The sequence below is a fragment of the Oncorhynchus keta genome, chromosome 27 (genome assembly GCF_023373465.1).
Source record: "Oncorhynchus keta strain PuntledgeMale-10-30-2019 chromosome 27, Oket_V2, whole genome shotgun sequence".
Lineage (NCBI taxonomy): Eukaryota > Metazoa > Chordata > Actinopteri > Salmoniformes > Salmonidae > Oncorhynchus > Oncorhynchus keta.
In genome coordinates this window covers 49,404,826-49,425,504 of record NC_068447.1, presented here as the reverse complement: position 1 = coordinate 49,425,504, position 20,679 = coordinate 49,404,826, and the positions used below count along the sequence as shown (strand labels likewise).

Genomic DNA, 20,679 nt, shown 5'->3' with positions numbered 1-20,679 from the left:
ACTGCATCAAAACTGGCAATAAATGTGCCCTCTATCGATAGGTTTTGGAATAGCTGTTTATACCTGACTGTATAGTGACCAATAGAGAGCTGGACAGTCAAGAAACTGTATGAATAAAAGGTCCATTTTAATTTCTACAGCGTTTTGATTTGGTTTTAGTTACTTTAAAGTATATTGAGTTCTTTTGCCACCCCCTGCTTTAGACACCCATGGTCTTAACAGCTATTAAGGGGACTTCCCTCACCTTGACACCCATAACCACAGTACAACATGCTAAGCATTATAGGAACTACAGTCCCGGGTTCAAACTGTTTTGAGCATACAACTTGGTTTAAATGTGATCCATTTAGCAGACAAACCACAATGTGGGCTCACTCAGAACCCACTCCCCACACAGACATTGTCAGAACCGGATGAAGATGCCGTCGCCGAAACGTTGGTTTCAATAAAGTTCAATGGTTAGAGTGCTCAAAATAGAACAAATTCTTTAGCAAACCTGTAAGGTTTCCATGTATATCAATTGAATGGAGGGCAGTCGCTAGTCCCTCTCTCTGTCAACTACTTGCCATTCTTTTGGTTTGTCTATTCTCTGTCCCCTAAAGTCCTTTTCTGCCCTATCAGCTTGGTACCATTAGTCTTGTGCCTGGCTCGAGATAAAAAGCACAAAAGAAATGCCTCTGTCGGCAAACAGACCAGACAAGTTGCAAACCGTGCCTTGAGCACCTTGAGTGCTGCTAGAGCTCTTGACACATGCTGGGTATACAGGGCTCAGCAATCCCTCCGACACAAAAGATGAGCAAACATTGCGGGAGGTGAGAGGTAGGGTTAGGGCATGGCAGGTAAGAGAAATATGAGGAATTTCCATGGAGCGCTGGGTATCTGTTACGTAGGTCCATCCCATCGGCTGCCCGTGAGCGCCCATCTAATGCATCTAACGCCTTGGCATATTGCTAAGCCAATCGCACGTTGAGAGAGAGAGAGAGAGAGAGAGAGAGAGAGAGAGAGAGAGAGAGAGAGAGAGAGAGAGAGAGAGAGAGAACGACAGGCACTTTTTTTTATTTTCTTCACTCCCATCGGATAAATGATGCCAATATTGAAAAACTCCAAAAAAGTCATCCCAAGGTCTTTGAAGCCTAGTTACCCTTTGAAGCTGGGAGGAGGTATTGCCAAAATATGCGCCTGGGTAATGGCTTATTTGTGAGTGAGTGTCTGTGTGTGAGTGAGTGAGTGTCTGTGTGAGTGAGTGAGTGAGTGAGTGAGTGAGTGAGTGAGTGAGTGAGTGAGTGTCTGTGTGAGTGTCTGTGTGAGTGTCTGTGTGAGTGAATGAGTGAGTGAGTGTCTGTGTGAGTGTCTGTGTGAGTGTCTGTGTGAGTGAATGAGTGAGTGAGTGAGTGAGTGAATGAGTGAGTGAGTGTCTGTGTGAGTGAGTGAGTGAGTGAGTGAGTGAGTGAGTGAGTGAGTGAGTGAGTGAGTGTCTGTGTGTGAGTGAGTGAGTGAGTGTCTGTGTGAGTGTCTGTGTGAGTGTCTGTGTGAGTGAATGAGTGAGTGAGTGAATGAGAGTGAGTGAGTGAGTGAATGAGTGAGTGAGTGAATGAGTGAGTGAGTGTCTGTGAGTGAGTGAGTGTCTGTGTGAGTGAGTGAGTGTCTGTGTGTGAGTGAGTGAGTGAGTGAGTGAGTGTCTGTGTGTGAGTGAGTGAGTGTCTGTGTGTGAGTGAGTGAGTGTCTGTGAGTGAGTGAGTGTCTGTGAGTGAGTGAGTGAGTGAGTGAGTGAGTGAGTGAGTGAGTGAGTGAGTGTCTGTGTGTGAGTGAGTGAGTGTCTGGCCCCCCAATGGTGGAACAAACTCCCTCACGACGCCAGGACAGCGGAGTCAATCACCACCTTCCGGAGACACCTGAAACCCCACCTCTTCAAGGAATACCTAGGATAGGGTAAGTAAGGGTAAGTAATCCTTCTCCCCCAACAAGATTTAGATGCAAGTGGCTGTTCCACTGGTTGTCATAAGGTGTATGCACCAATTTGTAAGTCGCTCTGGATAAGAGCGTCTGCTAAATGACTTAAATGTAAATGTAAATGTGTGTGTGAGTGAGTGAGTGTCTGTGTGTGAGTGAGTGAGTGTCTGTGTGTGAGTGAGTGAGTGTCTGTGTGTGAGTGAGTGAGTGTCTGTGTGTGAGTGAGTGAGTGTCTGTGTGTGAGTGAGTGAGTGTCTGTGTGTGAGTGAGTGAGTGTCTGTGTGTGAGTGAGTGAGTGTCTGTGTGTGAGTGAGTGAGTGAGTGAGTGAGTGAGTGAGTGAGTGAGTGAGTGAGTGTCTGTGTGTGAGTGAGTGTCTGTGTGAGTGAGTGAGTGAGTGAGTGAGTGAGTGAGTGAGTGAGTGAGTGTCTGTGTGAGTGAGTGAGTGAGTGAGTGAGTGAGTGAGTGAGTGAGTGAGCGAGTGAGCGAGCAAGCGAGTGAGATAACTACATTTTCAGTTGAAAGACTCAGTATGTTTAACAGTGCAATCACATTGAAGACTTGGCTCAATTTTAAAAGATGTCCCTGAATGGTGTCACACTACCACAGTGCCATTTCAAACACAGATAGTGGCACACCAGATGAGATGGTAAACTTCTGAGATGTCATCGACCATCCAATTCAATCACAAGTAGCAGAGTTAAGGCTGACAATGTGACTGACACGGCAATGCTCCGTGTCTTTTCTTTCCCTCTTCACAGAGAGATATTACTTAGCAACCCCTGAATCATTTATTGACTGTGCAAGCGCTTTCTTTGAGATAGCAAACACTTGAGACGCAGGACAAACAGGCCAGATGACAGAAGTCAAAGGTTTTGGAAGAGAGACAAAGGGCATGAATCACGGGGGTGACTCTCCCTGTCACTGGTTTAGAAGGGTGATTAAATACGATTAATACACACTACCGCTCAAAAGTTTTAAAACACCTACTTATTCAAGGGTTTTTCTTTACTTGTACTATTTTCCACATTGTAGAAGATATTAAAACTATGATATAACACAGACGACTTGATTGAAACCGGCCCTTGTGCGGAGACAGGGAGTTATATTATGTTGTGATGAACAAGGGCTTTTAAATGGAGGACTGAGGGTGGCTCTGCTGTTCCAGTGGGGGAGCAGAGAGACATGCTGAATGAACGTTGCCCCAAGCGAAGCATCTCCTAGATTGAGCTGTCCGTCTCGGGAAATGCGTCTGAGTTAACACCTCGCCATCGCCCAACGCCCTGGGACAGACAAGACTGGACTGCGTTCTCTTCTCTCTTCTGGATCATTCTAATTATCCTGGAATGGATGGTGGCGTTGGACTAATCACACACACAGACTTCAAGAGACACACACACACACATCATTCTTCATCTTAACTCCCATTACTACCCACGCCGATATTATTACACGCCAGTCTGTGTCATTACTCCAACCAACACCCATTCTAAATCAAATCAAATTTATTTACATAGCCCTTCGTACATCAGCTGATATCTCAAAGTGCTGTACAGAAACCCAGCCTAAAACCCCAAACAGCAAGCAATGCAGGTGTAGAAGCACGGTGGCTAGGAAAAACTCCCTAGAAAGGCCAAAACCTAGGAAGAAACCTAGAGAGGAACCAGGCTATAGGTGGATCCATATCCACACTACACTTTACAGTATATACACGATCCATTCAACTCCCATTCAATATTCCCACAATGACGACTACTAGCATTAAAACCCTCCACTGAGGGATCACATTTAGACAAACATGTCCCCCGTTTAATTGGGGCTAGAGGGGAAAGACAGACAGACATATAGACAGGGGGCTTCCTCCACTAAGGCCCATTAACAGCACTAACCTCCCCTGCTTTCTTAGGGCCCCATCTCCCCTGTCACTCTTCCATCACTCTCCCTCTGTTCCCTCCCTCTCTTTCTCTCTCATCCATCCCTCCCTCCCTCCCTCAGACTTCCTTCTCTCACTCTTACTCCCTTTGTTCCCTCCATCCCTCTCTCTCTAGGCCTGTATATTTGTCTAAGACCAGTGTGGGGAGGGTTCCTGGGGAGTCTCATGATGGCTTTCGATGGCTGAGCTGTTATGACTATCTATGATAAGAGCCTTTTGCTCTGAGCCCCGCTGAGAGAGAGAGAGAGAGAAGCCAAAATAATTGACACACTATAAAGCATAAAGCCAAAATAATTATATAATAATATTGACACGCAATGAAATATATATTTAGAATGAGGTCCTGACTAGCTTAATTATTGGCTTACTACTATTATAGTATATGAAAGACACATATACAGACAATGATCTCAGACTGGAGTCTGACTTAGTCATGGAGCTATCAGAACCTCTTCAGGCAGTACTTTCGCCAGTGAGCAGCAGGCCATAAGCCGACCCCTCCAAATCAATGTGCTGAGCGAAGCAGTCATTTTGGGTAACATGAGTGTTGTACAGAGTTAGGCAGGAGCAGCGAGGCTGATGACTGCTTTGAGAGAGACGGAGAGAGACGGAGAGAGAGAGAGAGAGAGAGAGAGAGAGAGAGAGAATAGCCCTATGCACGTAGGTCTAGTCATAATATGAACCGTACAGAGGAAAATGCTTTCCGTGGCATTGTGCCATGTAGCGTGTGCCTCGCTTCTCTAATCGGCAAATGCTTCTTCTCGTGTATTGGACTAGAGGAAGAGGAGGAGAGAGAGAAATGAATTGCATGGGCAGGACGCTGGGGATAATCATCCTCACACACACACAATTCACGAGATTGAGCATGTGACCCTCACCGACACGTTTACTGAAACGTTGAAGCATGTCAACTGTCCCTGTAAATAGGAAAATAAACATACTGTGGTTGGCTCAGCCAGCCTACATACTGTACAGTACACCCTCCAAACTAAACCCAACCTTTTAGTGACGTGATGTGTAATTACATGAAGGTAACTCTATAATATCAGACTATACAATTTATGTGAATTACCAAAATGGCAGCCTGCTGAAATGAGGCAGTGCAGTCTGGTTAGAGAGAGAGAGAGAGAAACTAGCTGCAACGACCCTGGCTGCACGCCTCTTTGATTTCCATATCGTGTGGCGTGACCAAACGGGTGAGCTCCGACGGGGGGAGGCGGCACCGAAAAGCCCATACCTCCAGTAATCAGTTAGATTTTCCAACATTGGCGACTGATTGAATTTAAAGAGAGGGTGGTGGGCCTGTTCAAAGATGACATCCAATGGTAGTATGAAATGGAAAGAACATCTTCATTTGGCAGCTAGGTGGTTGCGTTTGGCTCAAGAGCTAACAATGAATCATTCCTACTGTCTTTCACTTGCCTTTCTCAAGGTTGCACCTCAGAAAAGGACTCTTCATTTGCAATTTTTTCATTTCAGACTGTCTCCGAATATTCATGTTCTGCTAAAGTTCACTAAAACGTTTTCCACAACATCTGTAACAACCACCACAGAACGTTCCCCCAACGCTCTTCTTACGTTTCCAGGTAAAGTAATAACACAATGTTCTTAGAACGTTCCCCCAATGCTCTTCTTACGTTTCCATATAATAACACAATGTTCTTAGAACGTTCCCCCAATGCTCTTCTTACGTTTCCATATCATAACACAATGTTCTTAGAACGTTCCCCCAACGCTCATCTTACGTTTCCAGGTAAAGTAATAACACAATGTTCTTAGAACGTTCCCCCAACGCTCTTCTTACGTTTCCATGCAAAGTAATAACACAATGTTCTTAGAATGTTCCCCCAACGCTCTTCTTACGTTTCCATGTAAAGTCATAACAATGTTCTTAGTACGTTCCCCCAACGCTCTTCTTACGTTTCCATGTAAAGTAAAAACACAATGTTCTTAGAACATTTCCATGTAAAGTCATAACACAATGTTCTTAGAACGTTCCCCCAACGCTCTTGTTACGTTTCCATGTAATGTAGAAACACAATGTTCTTAGAACGTGCAGCAGCAACAAAATGTGGGAACAATAGAAGTGATACTGAGGAAATGTTATGGGAATATTCTGTGAATGTTCATCCTGATATTACTACTAACACCTGAAAACATTACTTCCAAGATAATGCAAATAGTTCTGCAAACATTGCTGCAATGTTCTGTAATGTAACATTATTGTATGAAGTTGCCAAACTTTAAAAAAAAAAAGCATTTCAATCTTCGTACATAATTATATTATATTAGGATATTGTCCAAGCATTACTATTTTATAGAATGGTAATCAAGTATATTTGAACCTGCAATCTGCCATCTTCAAACCCTGTAGGCTACTTAGTCTGCTGCCCCACCAGGATCCTAATGATTCTAGTAGATTTCCCTTTGTACTGAAATACATAAATTATGATCCAAACTATATGTCTTAGTACATATGCACAGTATGTACACCTCACCGCAATATAGCAGGCAATCATTTAACATGATTTCTGAAATCAAGTTTCTCTGGAAAATAAAAGTCTTTCTAGATTTAGTCATCCTCTCTTTTTGCAAAGACAAATGCCACAACTTGGAAGCCAGAGTAAAATATGGTGTTGAAAAATGATGTTTGTCTAATGTAATGTGATTCCACTTGAATGGTTGTACATCTAACTTCCTCAACAGTAAGATGCAAGGAAACTCTGGGAACGAATGTTTCTTTCCCTAACAGATAATCATCTGGACAATTTTTGTGTTTTGGGAACATATCTTTTGTGTTGTGACCACAATGTTGTGGTCCTTCTGTAGCTCAGTTGGTAGAGCATGGCGCTTGTAACGCCAGGGTAGTGGGTTCGATTCCCGGGACCACCCATACATAGAATGTATGCACACATGACTGTTAATCGCTTTGGATAAAAGCGTCTGCTAAATGGCATATATTATTATTATTATAATGTTACCAGCCGACTGTTCCCACAACCTAATAAATCATTCTGGGAACCTTTAAAGAACAGACTACATGTGTTCTGGGAACGTTCTTGTAACGTCATTCGAATGTTTTATACAAACATTGTATTATCATCAGCACAACTGTCCAGTTTTCTGTTATGAGGACATTGGCAACAACCTAATGAAAGCTCTTGGAATTTTCACAGAACCAATTTTGGTTTGCTGGGTACAAACTAGGTGTGAGAGCTAAATCACATAGTAAAGACGTCTGCAGAATGCCTACAGAAAAATGACCTACCTCCCATCCGAAGGAGCTGTCTTTGACCGTGGCGCTCTGCAGTGCGCTGTGAGGTCCAAAGTGTTCTCCCATCCCGATCCGGGTTTTGGCCCATATCCCCAGGCCCGCTCCGGGAACCGAGGACTCACGCAGCTCCAGGTCGCTGGGGCCGGGAATGTAGACGGGCACCTCGTAGGGCGAGCCTTCCTTGGGCGTGAAGGGGATCTCGTGGTGATGATGGTGGCTGGGATGGTGGTTGTTGGGGTGCGAGGACAGGGGTCCTATGGAGATGGGAGACATGATGCTGTCCTCGGTCTCCTCCTCCCCACTATCAAACCCTCCCGCCAGGAGGTGGGTCTCTGTCTCGCGCACGCTGTCAACTGGCTCAATGTCATCTGAGAGAGGAAGAGAAAGTGAGAGAGTTAGTTTATGTACAATATCTTAAATATGATTAACCACACACGTCAATTGAGAATCAAGGAGGGAGAGGAGAGCGAGAGAATCAAAGTGTATATGCCTTCAGAGTGAGAAAAAGATGCTTGACTACTAGATATTACTGCAGTATCTTGGCCTATTCTCTGCACTCATTCCATTTTGGGAGTTTATACCAGTATCACCAAAATATATATTGTATAGACAGGACTTTTACACTGTAGACATGATCACCAATAGAACTTAACCCTACCGGGCTACTCTAGGGCTGATCTACAAACTGACTCACACAACCCAAACAAGCGAAAGATGGAAAACCTAAAAAGCCTTCAGACCCAGGTAGTGCAGCCTGCCACACAGTGTTCCCAGTCAAAACACCCCACCGTCAGAGGAAGCCCTGATGGGACATGGTGTTCCACTCAGTGACAACCATCTCCTGCCGGGTCATCTTACAGATAATGGGGGAAATGACCCAGACATTGACAGTCACTCGCCCGTTTAGGTTAGTCATCTATGCTTGTCACTGTTCTGTGGCTGACAGCGTAATTGTGCTGGTCGGGTTTCCACCGTCCAACGATAACGACAAAGACAAAGAATTAGAGAGGCACGAGTCTAGCTAGACACACCATCTGCATCAACTCCTAACCTCCCTCTAGCACAGTCATGGCCAGATCAGTTGGAGAAAGTCAGATGTACATTATACAGTTGAAGTCGGAAGTTTATATTCAACCTAGCCAAATACATTTAAACTAGTAAATATTCACTGTTTAGGATCAGTTTATTCACCACTTTATCACCACTTTCTTCTAAGAATGTGAAATGTCAGAATAATAGTAGAGTGAATGATTTATTTCAGCTTTTATTTCTTTCATCACATTCCCAGTGTGTCAGAAATGTACATACACATTCCCAGAGTTCAATTCTCGGGGCGACACTTTTCTCTGTATTTCTCAACGATGTCGCTCTTGCTCCGGGTGATTCCCTGATCCACCTCTACGCAGACGACACCATTCTGTGTACATCTGGCCCTTCTTTGGACACTGTGTTAACTAACCTCCAAACGAGCTTAAATGCCATACAACACTGCTTCCGTGCCTTCCAACTGCTCTTTAACACTAGCATAAGCAAATGTATGCTTTTCAACCGTTCGCTGCCCACACCCGCCCGCCCGAATAGCATCACTACTCTGGACGGTTCTGACCTAGAATACGTGGAGAACTACAAATACCTAGGTGTCTGGGTAGACTGTAAACTCTCCTTCCACACTCATATCAAACATCTCCAATCCAAAATTAAATCTAGAATTGGCATTCTATTTCACAACAAAGCCTCCTTCACTCACGCCGCCAAACTTACCCTAGTAAAACTGATTATCCTACCGATCCTCGACTTTGGCGATGTCATCTACAAAATAGCTTCCAATACTCTACTCCAAAACTGGATGCAGTCTGTCACAGTGCCATCCGTTTTGTTACTAAAGAGCCTTATACCACCCACCACTGCGACCTGTATGCTCTAGTCGGCTGGCACTCGCTACATATTCGTCGCCAGACCCACTGGCTCCAGGTCATCTACAAGTCTATGCTAGGTAAAGCTCTGCATTATCTCAGCTCACTGGTCACGATAACTACACCCACCCATAGCACACACTCCAGCGGGTACATCTCACTGGTCATCCCCAAAGGCAACACCTACTTTGGCTGCCTTTCCTTCCAGTTCTCTGCTGCCAGTGACGGAACAAATTGCAATAATCACTGAAGCTGGAGACTTATATTTCCCTCACTAACTTTAAACATCAGCTGTCTGAGCAGCTAACTGATCGCTGGAACTGTACATAGTCGATTTCCACACACTGTATATAGACTTAATATATGCCATTTAGCAGACGCTTTTATCCAAAGCGACTTACAGTCATGTGTGCATACATTCTACGTATGGGTGGTGCTGGGAATCGAACCCACTACCCTGGCTTTACAAGCGCCATGCTCTACCAACTGAGCTACCAACTGAGCTACAGAAGGACTTTTATTTATATTGTGTTATTGACTGTACGCTTGTTTATTCCATGTAGCTCTGTGTTGTTGTTTTTGTCACACTGCTTAGTTTTATCTTGGCAAGGTCACAGTTGCAAATGAGAACTTGTTCTCAACTAGCTTACCTGGTTAAATAAAGGTGGAAAAAAACAAAACTCAATTAGTATTTGGTAGCATTGCCTTTAAATTGTTTAACTTCGATCAAATGTTTCCGGTAGCCTTCCACAAGCTTCCCACAATAAGTTGGGTGAATTTTGGCTCATTCCTCCTAACAGCGCTGGTGTAACTGAGTCAGGTTTGTAGGCCTCCTTACTCGTACACGCTTTTTCAGTTCTGCCGACAAATATTCTATAGGATTGAGGTCAGGGCTTTGTGATGGCCACTCCAATACATTGACTTTGTTGTCCTTAAGTCTTTTGCCACAACTTTGGAAGTATACTTGGGGTCATTGTCCATTTGGAAGACTAATTTGCAACCAAGCTTTAACTTCCTGACTCATGTCTTGAGATGTTGCTTCAATATATTCCCATAATATTCTGTCCTCATGATGCCATCTATTGTGTGAAGTGCACCAGACCCTCTTGCACCAAAGCAACCCCACAACATGATGCTGCCACCCCCATGCTTCACGGTTGGGTTGGTGTTCTTTGGCTTGCAAGCCTCCCTCTTTTTTCCTCCAAACATAACGATGGTCATTATGACCAAAAAGTTATATTTTTGTTTCATCAGACCAGAGGACATTTCTCCAAAAAGTACAATCTTTGTCCCCATGTGTAGTTGCAAACCGTAGTCTGACTTTTTTATGGCGGTTTTTGAGCAGAGGCTTCTTCTTCTTTGCTGAGCGGCCTTTCAGGTTATGTCGATATAGGACTCGTTTTACTGTGGATATAGATACTTTTGTACCTGTTTCCTCCAGCATCTTCACAAGGTCCTTTGCTGTTTGATTTGCACTTTTCACACCAAAGTACGTTCATCTCTAGGAGACAGAACACATCTTCTTCCTGAGCGGTATGACGGCTGAGTGGTCCCATGGTGTTTATACTTGCATAATATTGTTTGTACAGATGAATGTTGACCCTTCTCACAAGGTTGAACCAGACTTGTGGAGGTCTACAATTTTTTTCTGAGGTCTTGGCTGATTCCTTTTGATTTTCCAATGATGTCAAGCAAAGAGGCACCGAGTTTGAAGGTAGGCCTTGAAATACATCCACAGGTACACCTCCAATTGACTCAAATTATGTCAATTAGCCTATCAGAAGCTTCTAAAGCCATGACATCATTTTCTGGAATTTTCCAAGCTGTTTAAAGGCACAGTCAACTTAGTGTATGTAAACGTCTGACCCACTGGAATTGTGATACAGTGAATTATAAGTGAAATAATCTGTCTGCGAACAATTGTTGGAAAATGACTTGTGTCATGCACAAAGTAGATGTCCTAACCAATTGTCAAAACTATATTTGTTAACAATATATTTGTGGAGTGGTTGAAAAATTAGACTCCAACCTAAGATTCCAACCTAAGTGTATATAAACTTCTGATTTCAACTGTATATAAAGAATTATGTGGACACCCCTTCAAATTAGTAGATTCGGCTATTTCAGCCACACCCGTTGCTGACAGGTGTATAAAATCTAGCACACAGTCATGCAATCTCCAAAGACAAACATTGGCAGTAGAATGGCATTACTGAAGAGCTCATTGACTTTCAACATAGTACAGTCGTAGGATGCCACCTTTCCAACAAGTCAGTTTGTCAAAATGCTGCCTTGCTAGAGCTGCCCCAGTCAACTAACTGTCAGTGCCAGTATTGTGAATTGAAAATGCCTAGGAGCAATAACAGCTCAGCCATGAAGTGGTTGGCCACACAAGCTTACAGAACGGGACCACCGAGTTCTGAAGCGCGAAGCACCTACAAATTGTCTGATCTCGTTTGCAACACTCACTACCAAGTTCTAAACTGCCTCTGGATGCAACGTCAGCACAATAACTGTTAGTCGAGAACTTCATGAAATGGGTTTCCATGTCCGAGCAGCCGCACACAGACCTAAGATCACCATGAGAAATGCCAAGCGTCGGCTGGAGTGGTGTAAAGCTCGTTGCCATTGGACTCTGGAGCAGTGGAAATACATTCTCACTCTTCACCATCTGGCAGTCTGACGGATGCAACTCGGTATGCCAGGAGAACCCTACCTGCCCCAATGCATAGTGCCAACCCTACCTGCCCCAATGCATAGTGCCAAGTTTGGTGGAGGAGGAATAATGGTCTGGGGCTGTTTTTCAGGGTTCAGGCTAGGCCCCTTAGTTCCGGTGAAGGGAAATGTTAACGCTACAGCATACAATGACATTCTAGATGATTCTGTGCTTCCAACTTTGTGGCAACAGTTTGGGAAGGTCCTTTCCTGTTTCAGTATGACAATGCCCCCATGCACAAAGCGAGATCCATACTGAAATGGTTTGTCAGATCGGTGTGGAAGAACTTGACTGGCCTGCACAGAGCACTGACCTCAACCCCATCGAACACCTTTGGGATGAATTGTCACGCCGACTGCGAGCCAGGCCTATTCCCATCAGTGCCCGACCACACTAATGCTCTTGTGGCTGAATTGAAGCAAGTCCCAGCAGCAATGTTCCAACATCTAGTGGAAAGCCTTCCCAGAAGAGTGGAGGCTGTTTGAGCAGCACGGGGGGGGGACTCCATATTAATGCCTACGATGTTGTAATGAGCTGTTCGACGAGCAGGTGTTCACAAAGCTTTGGTCATGTAGTGTATTTTTAGCAACATTTTTAAAGATTTTAGTTTGTGTGAGCAAATTAAATAACAAATCCCCAACAGAAACAGGTAGCAAATACCTTTTCAGTGCAAGTACCATGCTGCAACAACAAGCAGAAAATCTCTGGAGTACAGTAAACACATATACAGTATACCACACGTTAGTCCCCAAGGGCAGCACAAATGTAACAGGCACGTTGATTTTGATTATCTCAAACTTACACAAATGTGTAGGTTGCCTGGACGACGGAGGGAGCAGGCAGGCTGTAATGTGGCAGCAAAAGCAATGCTCCAATAAACTCTTGGGGTTTGGATTGTACAATATTGAGAAAAAATAATTGCTGGATATGTAAGTCTCGTAAGGAAACGTGAACTATGAAAACACGGACTCTTAGCGACTGGCAAGAGAACATCCTGAGAGATACAGGAAGCTTATCATATAAAAGCTGGGCAGTAAAACGAAGGCTTTACCAATTTTAATGATCAAGGTTTCATAGATGCCCAGACCAGGCAGACAATTAGGCGAAGGGAAACATGTACGCCAGCAGTAGCTTCCACTTTTCACAAATCAATTAAACTTTTGCAACCTCAGCCTATCTGGTGCAGTTTCCAAGAATCCACAGTGTTTTCGAAGCGCGAAAACCTTTTTCTCTCCCCTTAAGCTGGCACCCGACCCCTCGAGTGCAACAACGGGTTGTTACTGTTACTTCCCTAATTTTAACAAACATAACTAGTGTTGGACAGAAACCGCTGGAGCGGAGGGCCAAGCAAAAAAACAAATGTGATCTAAAGGAGCCTTCTGGCCAGGAGTAAGATAGTCCGATCTCAGTTCCCTTATTCCTAAAGATCTGCCACAAAAAAGGGAAAGTTAAAACTAATCAACACAGAAAAAACCTCCTCTCCCCCTCTTCCTTCTTCTTGTTCCCTGTGACATTCTAGTTGAGGCCATGTTCAACCATAAAATGTGCCACAAAAAAAGAAGAGGAGAAGAGAGAGAAAAGTAAGCAGGAACAAGAGAGAGATGTTAGCACAGTCTCCCTGGGGGCTGCTTAAAGACCTCTGCTAGATGGTAGAGGGAGAAAGGAAGGCACTATGTTGTTCTTTCTCTCCCTGTCGCTCTTTGCACAGATAACTATTTATCCTGATTACGTCAGGGGTCAAATCATTAATTCACACCTTGGGGGTCCTGGCGCTGGCTGGGCCTACAATGGGCCACTTGTTTGGCTCGTGTTATTCCACCGGAAACTACTGTGCATCCAGAGATCCCGGCAACATGAATGCATCCGATTTACTGGTCTTTATTTGGATCGTCCAGATAATCCATCTGTAGATGCTCTACAGATGGTCATACCATCAACAAACTATCTGTTGATAAGCAACTGCTTGCTAGGATTACGGTTGGGTTATGGCCTGGCCAGACATTTATTAACAAGACAGATTAATAGCACTGGGGTAAAGACATTTTCACAAACATGAGAAATATTAATAATAATCAATAGCAACTTACGTTGTCCAAATTTAGTTGCAAACATCACTCAGGGGGAGGGAGGGGAGAGAGAGAGAGAGAGAGAGAAACTGTGGTAAAATGGGGTCCACGTCCCGCGCCGGAGCCGCCACCGTGGACAGACGCCTACCCAGACCCTCCCCTACCCATTTCTAGGGTCCCCAGTTCAAGGTCGACGGCGAGGGTCGCCGTGTTGAGGAGGCCATGGAGGCGGACAATGTGGCGGAGAAAACCTGTGGTAAAGTGGGGTCCAGACGCCCACCCAGACCCTCCCCTATAGGTTCAGGTTTTGCGTCCGGAGTCCGCACCTTTGGGGGTAGTACTGTCACGTTCTGACCTTTATTTCCTTTGTTTTGTCTTAATTTAGTATGGTCCTGGCGTGAGTTGGGGTGGGCAGTCTGTTTTTTTTTATGTTTGGTTTCTGTTTCGGCCTAGTATGGTTCTCAGAGACAGGTGTCGTTAGTTGTCTCTGATTGAGAATCATACTTAGGTAGCCTGGGTTTCACTGTTGGGTTGTGGGTGTTTGTTTCCGTGTGTGTGTTTGTCGCCACACGGTACTGTTTCGGTTGTTGTAGATTTCACGTTATCGTTTTAGTTCAATTGTTCATTTGTCTGTATTAAAAACATGATGGATACTTACCACGCTGCATCTTGGTCTGATCCTTAACTCCTCTTTGGACGAAGAGGAGATCTGCCGTTACAGAAACACCCACCAACCAAGGACCAAGCAGCGTGGTAACAGGCAGCAGCAGCAGCAAAGTACACAGGACTCCTGGACATGGGAGGAGATTCTGGATGGCACAGGACCATGGACTCAGCCAGGGGAATATCGCCGTCCCAAAGCAGAGCTGGAGGCAGCGAAAGCAGAGAGGCGCTGGTATGAGGAGGCAGCACGGCAGCACGGCTGGAAGCCCGAGAGGCAGCCCTAAAAATGTCTTGGGGGGCGGCAAACGGGGAGTGTGGCGAAGCCAGGTAGGAGACCTGCTCCAATTACCTGAGCTTACCGGAGAGCGAGAGGGACCGGGCAGGCACCGTGTTATGCGATGGAGCTCACAGTTTCCCCAGTGCGTGTGCATAGCCCGATGCGGTACATTCCAGCTCCTCATATCGGCCTGGCTAGAGTGGGTATCGAGCCAGGTGCCATGAAGCCGGCTCTACGCATCTGGTCTCCAGTGAGTCTCCTCGGGTCAGCGTACATGGCACCAGCCTTACGCATGGTGTCCCCGGTACACCAGCACAGCCCAGTTTGGGCTATTCCACCTCGCCGCACTGGCCTGGCTACCGGGAGCATTCAACCAGGTAAGGTTTTACCTGTGGTAAAGTGGGGTCCAGACGCCCACCCAGACCCTCCCTATAGGTTCAGGTTTGCGTCCGGAGTCCGCACCTTTGGGGGTAGTACTGTCACGTTCTGACCTTTATTTCCTTTGTTTTGTCTTTATTTAGTATTGTTTTTGTTTGATTGTTCATTTGTCTGTATTAAAAACATTAGGGATACTTACCACGCTGCATCTTGGTCCGATCCTTACTTCTCTTCAGACGAAGAGGAGATCTGCCATTACAGGAGTGGTACTCAGTGATGTGTTGTCTTGGATTTGCCCCAAACATATCGCTTTGTATTCGGGACACGAAGATCATTTCTTTGCAACATTTATTGCAGTTTTACATTAGTGCCTTATTGCAAACAGGATGCATGTTTTGGACTAGCTGTGTTCCGTGCAGGCTTCCTTCTTTTCACTCTGTCATTAGGTTAGGGTTGAGGAGTAACTAAAAGCCATTAAACTCTGAAACTATTTTAAAGTCACCATTGGCTTCATGGTGAAATCCCTGTGCGGTTTCCTTCCTCTCAGGAAACTGAGTTAGGAAGGACGCCTGTATCTTTTTAGGGACTGAGTGTATTGATCAGGGGTGCTACTTTCACATTCTGAAATTGCATTTTTGTCCCACCCCAGAGTTTTATCAAAACAGGGCAACAGTGTGCTTTAGGACCATGCGGACGCCTCCGAGTGGTCAGGTAGGCTGTTTGGAGTGTTTATCAGACTGGATTCAAAAAATGTATGTATAATGTATGTTCTCCCACTTCTAAAACCAAAGTTGCGCCCCTGGTTTTGATTCACCATCCAAAGTGCAATTAATAACATCACCATTCGGCCAAGGGATATTCAACGTCCGCTCTCTACCAAAAGGTGCCCTACTTTGCGAAGCATGGGAAAGCCCCCTCAACTGAGGGAACTTACAGATAATTGTATGAGTGGCATACAGAGATGAAGTTGTGAAAATCATTTTAAACACTCTTATTGTACACAAAGTGAGTCCATGCAACTTGTGACCTGTTAAGCAATTATGAACTTTAGTGGTTGAATACTTATCGACTCAAGACATCAGCTTTTTATGATTTATTTCTAAAAACATAATTCCACTTTCACATTACGGGGTATTGTGTGTGGGCTAGTCACACAATCTTAATTATTTTTATTTATTTCCAAAAACATAATTCCACTTTCACATTACGGGGTATTGTGTGTAGGCTAGTCACACAATCTTAATTATTTTTTATTTATTTCCAAAAACATAATTCCACTTTCACATTACGGGGTATTGTGTGTAGGCTAGTCACACAAAATCTTAATTTTATTTATTTATTTATTTCCAAAAACATAATTCCACTTTCACATTACAGGGTATTGTGTGTAGGCTAGTCACAACAAAATCTTTATTATTTATTTTTTTACTTCAGAATGTAACACAACAATGTTGAAAAAGCGATTCACAGCATTTTACTTTTTTCACATTTTGCTGTGTTACATTCTGAATATTGTCAACAATCAGACTATTCTTCATTTAATACCGTGCACCTTTATCAAAACAGGGTGAATGGAATGAATGGAGAACTCCTTTCCCGTGCGAAGCAATGTGCTTAATATTAGGAAAGTTGAGAAATAAATATAGAAAGCTGATGGGATCCTCCTCTTTTTAGTAGAGGCTATCAGAACTCTGTTTTATCATGCAGTTGCATATTCTATAGAAATGTTGTGCATCGCGAGGTCATGGGCTCTCATGAAGTGTTTGATTAGATTTTCGATTACATTTGCATTGATGTCAGAGTGATTAGAGGAACTATAGAGTGTTGAGTACCAGGCAGTTAGCACGTTTGATAGGCTACTAAATGACCAGCGGCATCATCAGAGCTTGGAGAAGCCTAATTACTGTGACTAAACGGTCACGTGGAATTTGACTGCTGTCATGACTGCCTGCGCACTAAATGCACTGATTTCCTTCAGTCATCTTATCTCCCTGCATCTCCCATCTCTCAACATGTACTTACACAGCCAGATCCCATCCATTCTGAACGGCAGACAGTCCACTCAGAGTGCAGTGAGTGACAGCTAGAGAGGCTGTAAAGGTGAGTGCCCACGCAGGAGGCAAACTTCCCCATAGTAGCCGACACTTCCTCACAGAACGCACACATACACTTGCACACGCACACGCGCACATGCACACAAAACCCTTTCATACACAATATCTGCTTTTCAAATAAAGCCTTCTTTGTTACATGAAATATATTTATGATTTAAAAAATGAGAGGTCTTTATGTTTTATGTTTATAAGGGCAGAGGGGCTAAAGGGGAAACCAATATTGCTTTTCTATCAAATTTACTTTGTAACATTATAAGACCAGTGAGTGTTTATTTGGATGGTGTAATAAGACAGACAGACAGACAGACAGACAGACAGACAGACAGACAGACAGACAGACAGACAGACAGACAGACAGACAGACAGACAGACAGACAGACAGACAGACAGACAGACAGACAGACAGACAGACAGACAGACAGACAGACAGACAGACAGACAGACAGACAGACAGACAGACAGACAGACAGACAGACAGACAGACAGACAGACAGACAGACAGACAGACAGACAGACAGACAGACAGACAGACAGACAGACAGACAGACAGACAGACAGACAGACAGACAGACAGACAGACAGACAGACAGACAGACAGACAGACAGACAGACAGACAGACAGACAGACAGACAGACAGACAGACAGACAGACAGACAGACAGACAGACAGACAGACAGACAGACAGACAGACAGACAGACAGACAGACAGACAGACAGACAGACAGACAGACAGACAGACAGACAGACAGACAGACAGACAGACAGACAGACAGACAGACAGACAGACAGACAGACAGACAGACAGACAGACAGACAGACAGACAGACAGACAGACAGACAGACAGACAGACAGACAGACAGACAGACAGACAGACAGACAGACAGACAGACAGACAGACAGACAGACAGACAGACAGACAGACAGACAGACAGACAGACAGACAGACAGACAGACAGACAGACAGACAGACAGACAGACAGACAGACAGACAGACAGACAGACAGACAGACAGACAGACAGACAGACAGACAGACAGACAGACAGACAGACAGACAGACAGACAGACAGACAGACAGACAGACAGACAGACAGACAGACAGACAGACAGACAGACAGACAGACAGACAGACAGACAGACAGACAGACAGACAGACAGACAGACAGACAGACAGACAGACAGACAGACAGACAGACAGACAGACAGACAGACAGACAGACAGACAGACAGACAGACAGACAGACAGACAGACAGACAGACAGACAGACAGACAGACAGACAGACAGACAGACAGACAGACAGACAGACAGACAGACAGACAGACAGACAGACAGACAGACAGACAGACAGACAGACAGACAGACAGACAGACAGACAGACAGACAGACAGACAGACAGACAGACAGACAGACAGACAGACAGACAGACAGACAGACAGACAGACAGACAGACAGACAGACAGACAGACAGACAGACAGACAGACAGACAGACAGACAGACAGACAGACAGACAGACAGACAGACAGACAGACATAGAAAATAAAATACATAAATGTGTATTAAAAGGGAGAGGGTCTCGCGTTCCGCACCGCGTCGGTATCTGACTTGGTGTAAATGACTTTTACCTCTGCCACAGGTGCCGCCTCCCAACATATATCACTCGATTATCAGCCCACTCCGCACTCCCAGTCATTAGCCAGTGAATTAACGACGATCCACCGTGGTATTAATCACAAAGACAAAAGTGTTAGCACAGCCGCTGAAGGTACGATATATGGATGGATGGATGGTAGGATGGATGGACGGATGGATGGATGTATGGACGTATGGATGGACGGATGTATGGATGACTCTGTACCGGTTCCCCCTGTATACAGACTCATTACTAACCTGTAACCCTGCATACTGACTCTGTACCGCTACCCCCTGTATACAGCCTCATTACTAACCTGTACCCCTGCATACTGACTCTGTACGGTTCCCCCTGTATACAGCCTCATTTACTAACCTGTAACCCTGCATACTGACTCTGTACCGGTACCCCCTGTATACAGACTCATTACTAACCTGTACCCCTGCATACTGACTCTGTACCGGTTCCCCCTGTATACAGCCTCATTACTAACCTGTAACCCTGCATACTGACTCTGTACCGCTACCCCCTGTATACAGCCTCATTACTAACCTGTACCCCTGCATACTGACTCTGTACCGGTTCCCCCTGTATACAGCCTCATTACTAACCTGTAACCCTGCATACTGACTCTGTACCGGTACCCCCTGTATACAGACTCATTACTAACCTGTAACCCTGCATACTGACTCTGTACCGGTACCCCCTGTATACAGACTCATTACTAACCTGTACCCCTGCATACTGACTCTGTACCGGTACCCCCTGTATACAGCCTCATTACTAACCTGTACCCCTGCATACTGACTCTGTACCGGTACCCCCTGTATACAGACTCATTACTAACCTGTACCCCTGCATACTGACTCTGTACCGGTTCCCCCTGTATACAGCCTCATTACTAACCTGTACCCCTGCATACTGACTCTGTACCGGTACCCCCTGTATACAGACTCATTACTAACCTGTACCCCTGCATACTGACTCTGTACCGGTACCCCCTGTATACAGACTCATTACTAACCTGTACCCCTGCATACTGACTCTGTACCGGTACCCCCTGTATACAGCCTCATTACTAACCTGTAACCCTGCATACTGACTCTGTACCGCTACCCCCTGTATACAGCCTCATTACTAACCTGTACCCCTGCATACTGACTCTGTACCGGTTCCCCCTGTATACAGCCTCATTACTAACCTGTAACCCTGCATACTGACTCTGTACCGGTACCCCCTGTATACAGACTCATTACTAACCTGTACCCCTGCATACTGACTCTGTACCGGTTCCCCCTGTATACAGCCTCATTACTAACCTGTAACCCTGCATACTGACTCTGTACCGCTACCCCCTGTATACAGCCTCATTACTAACCTGTACCCCTGCATACTGACTCTGTACCGGTTCCCCCTGTATACAGCCTCATTACTAACCTGTAACCCTGCATACTGACTCTGTTTTTTTTTTTTTTTTTTTATTTCACCTTTATTTAACCAGGTAGGCTAGTTGAGAACAAGTTCTCATTTGCAACTGCGACCTGGCCAAGATAAAGCATAGCAGTGTGAACAGACAACACAGAGTTACACATGGAGTAAACAATTAACTAGTCAATAACACAGTAGAAAAAAAAATGGGCAATCTATATACAATGTGTGCAAAAGGCATGAGGAGGTAGGCGAATAATACAATTTTGCAGATTAACACTGGAGTGATAAATGATCAGATGGGCATGTACAGGTAGAGATATTGGTGATATTGGT

General features: G+C 44.8%; 1 protein-coding gene across 6 annotated transcripts in view; it reads right to left on the bottom strand.

The window, feature by feature from the left end:
• The window catches only part of LOC118377888 (histone-lysine N-methyltransferase PRDM16-like), a 405,134-nt gene that overhangs the window by 292,389 nt on the left and 92,066 nt on the right, over positions 1 to 20,679 (bottom strand). For all 6 annotated transcript variants that reach the window (XM_052482565.1, XM_052482569.1, XM_052482568.1 and 3 more), the window contains exon 2: positions 7,150 to 7,523. In XM_052482565.1, coding sequence (XP_052338525.1) covers positions 7,150 to 7,523 — 374 coding nt within the window. The remainder of the gene's footprint in view (positions 1 to 7,149; positions 7,524 to 20,679) is intronic.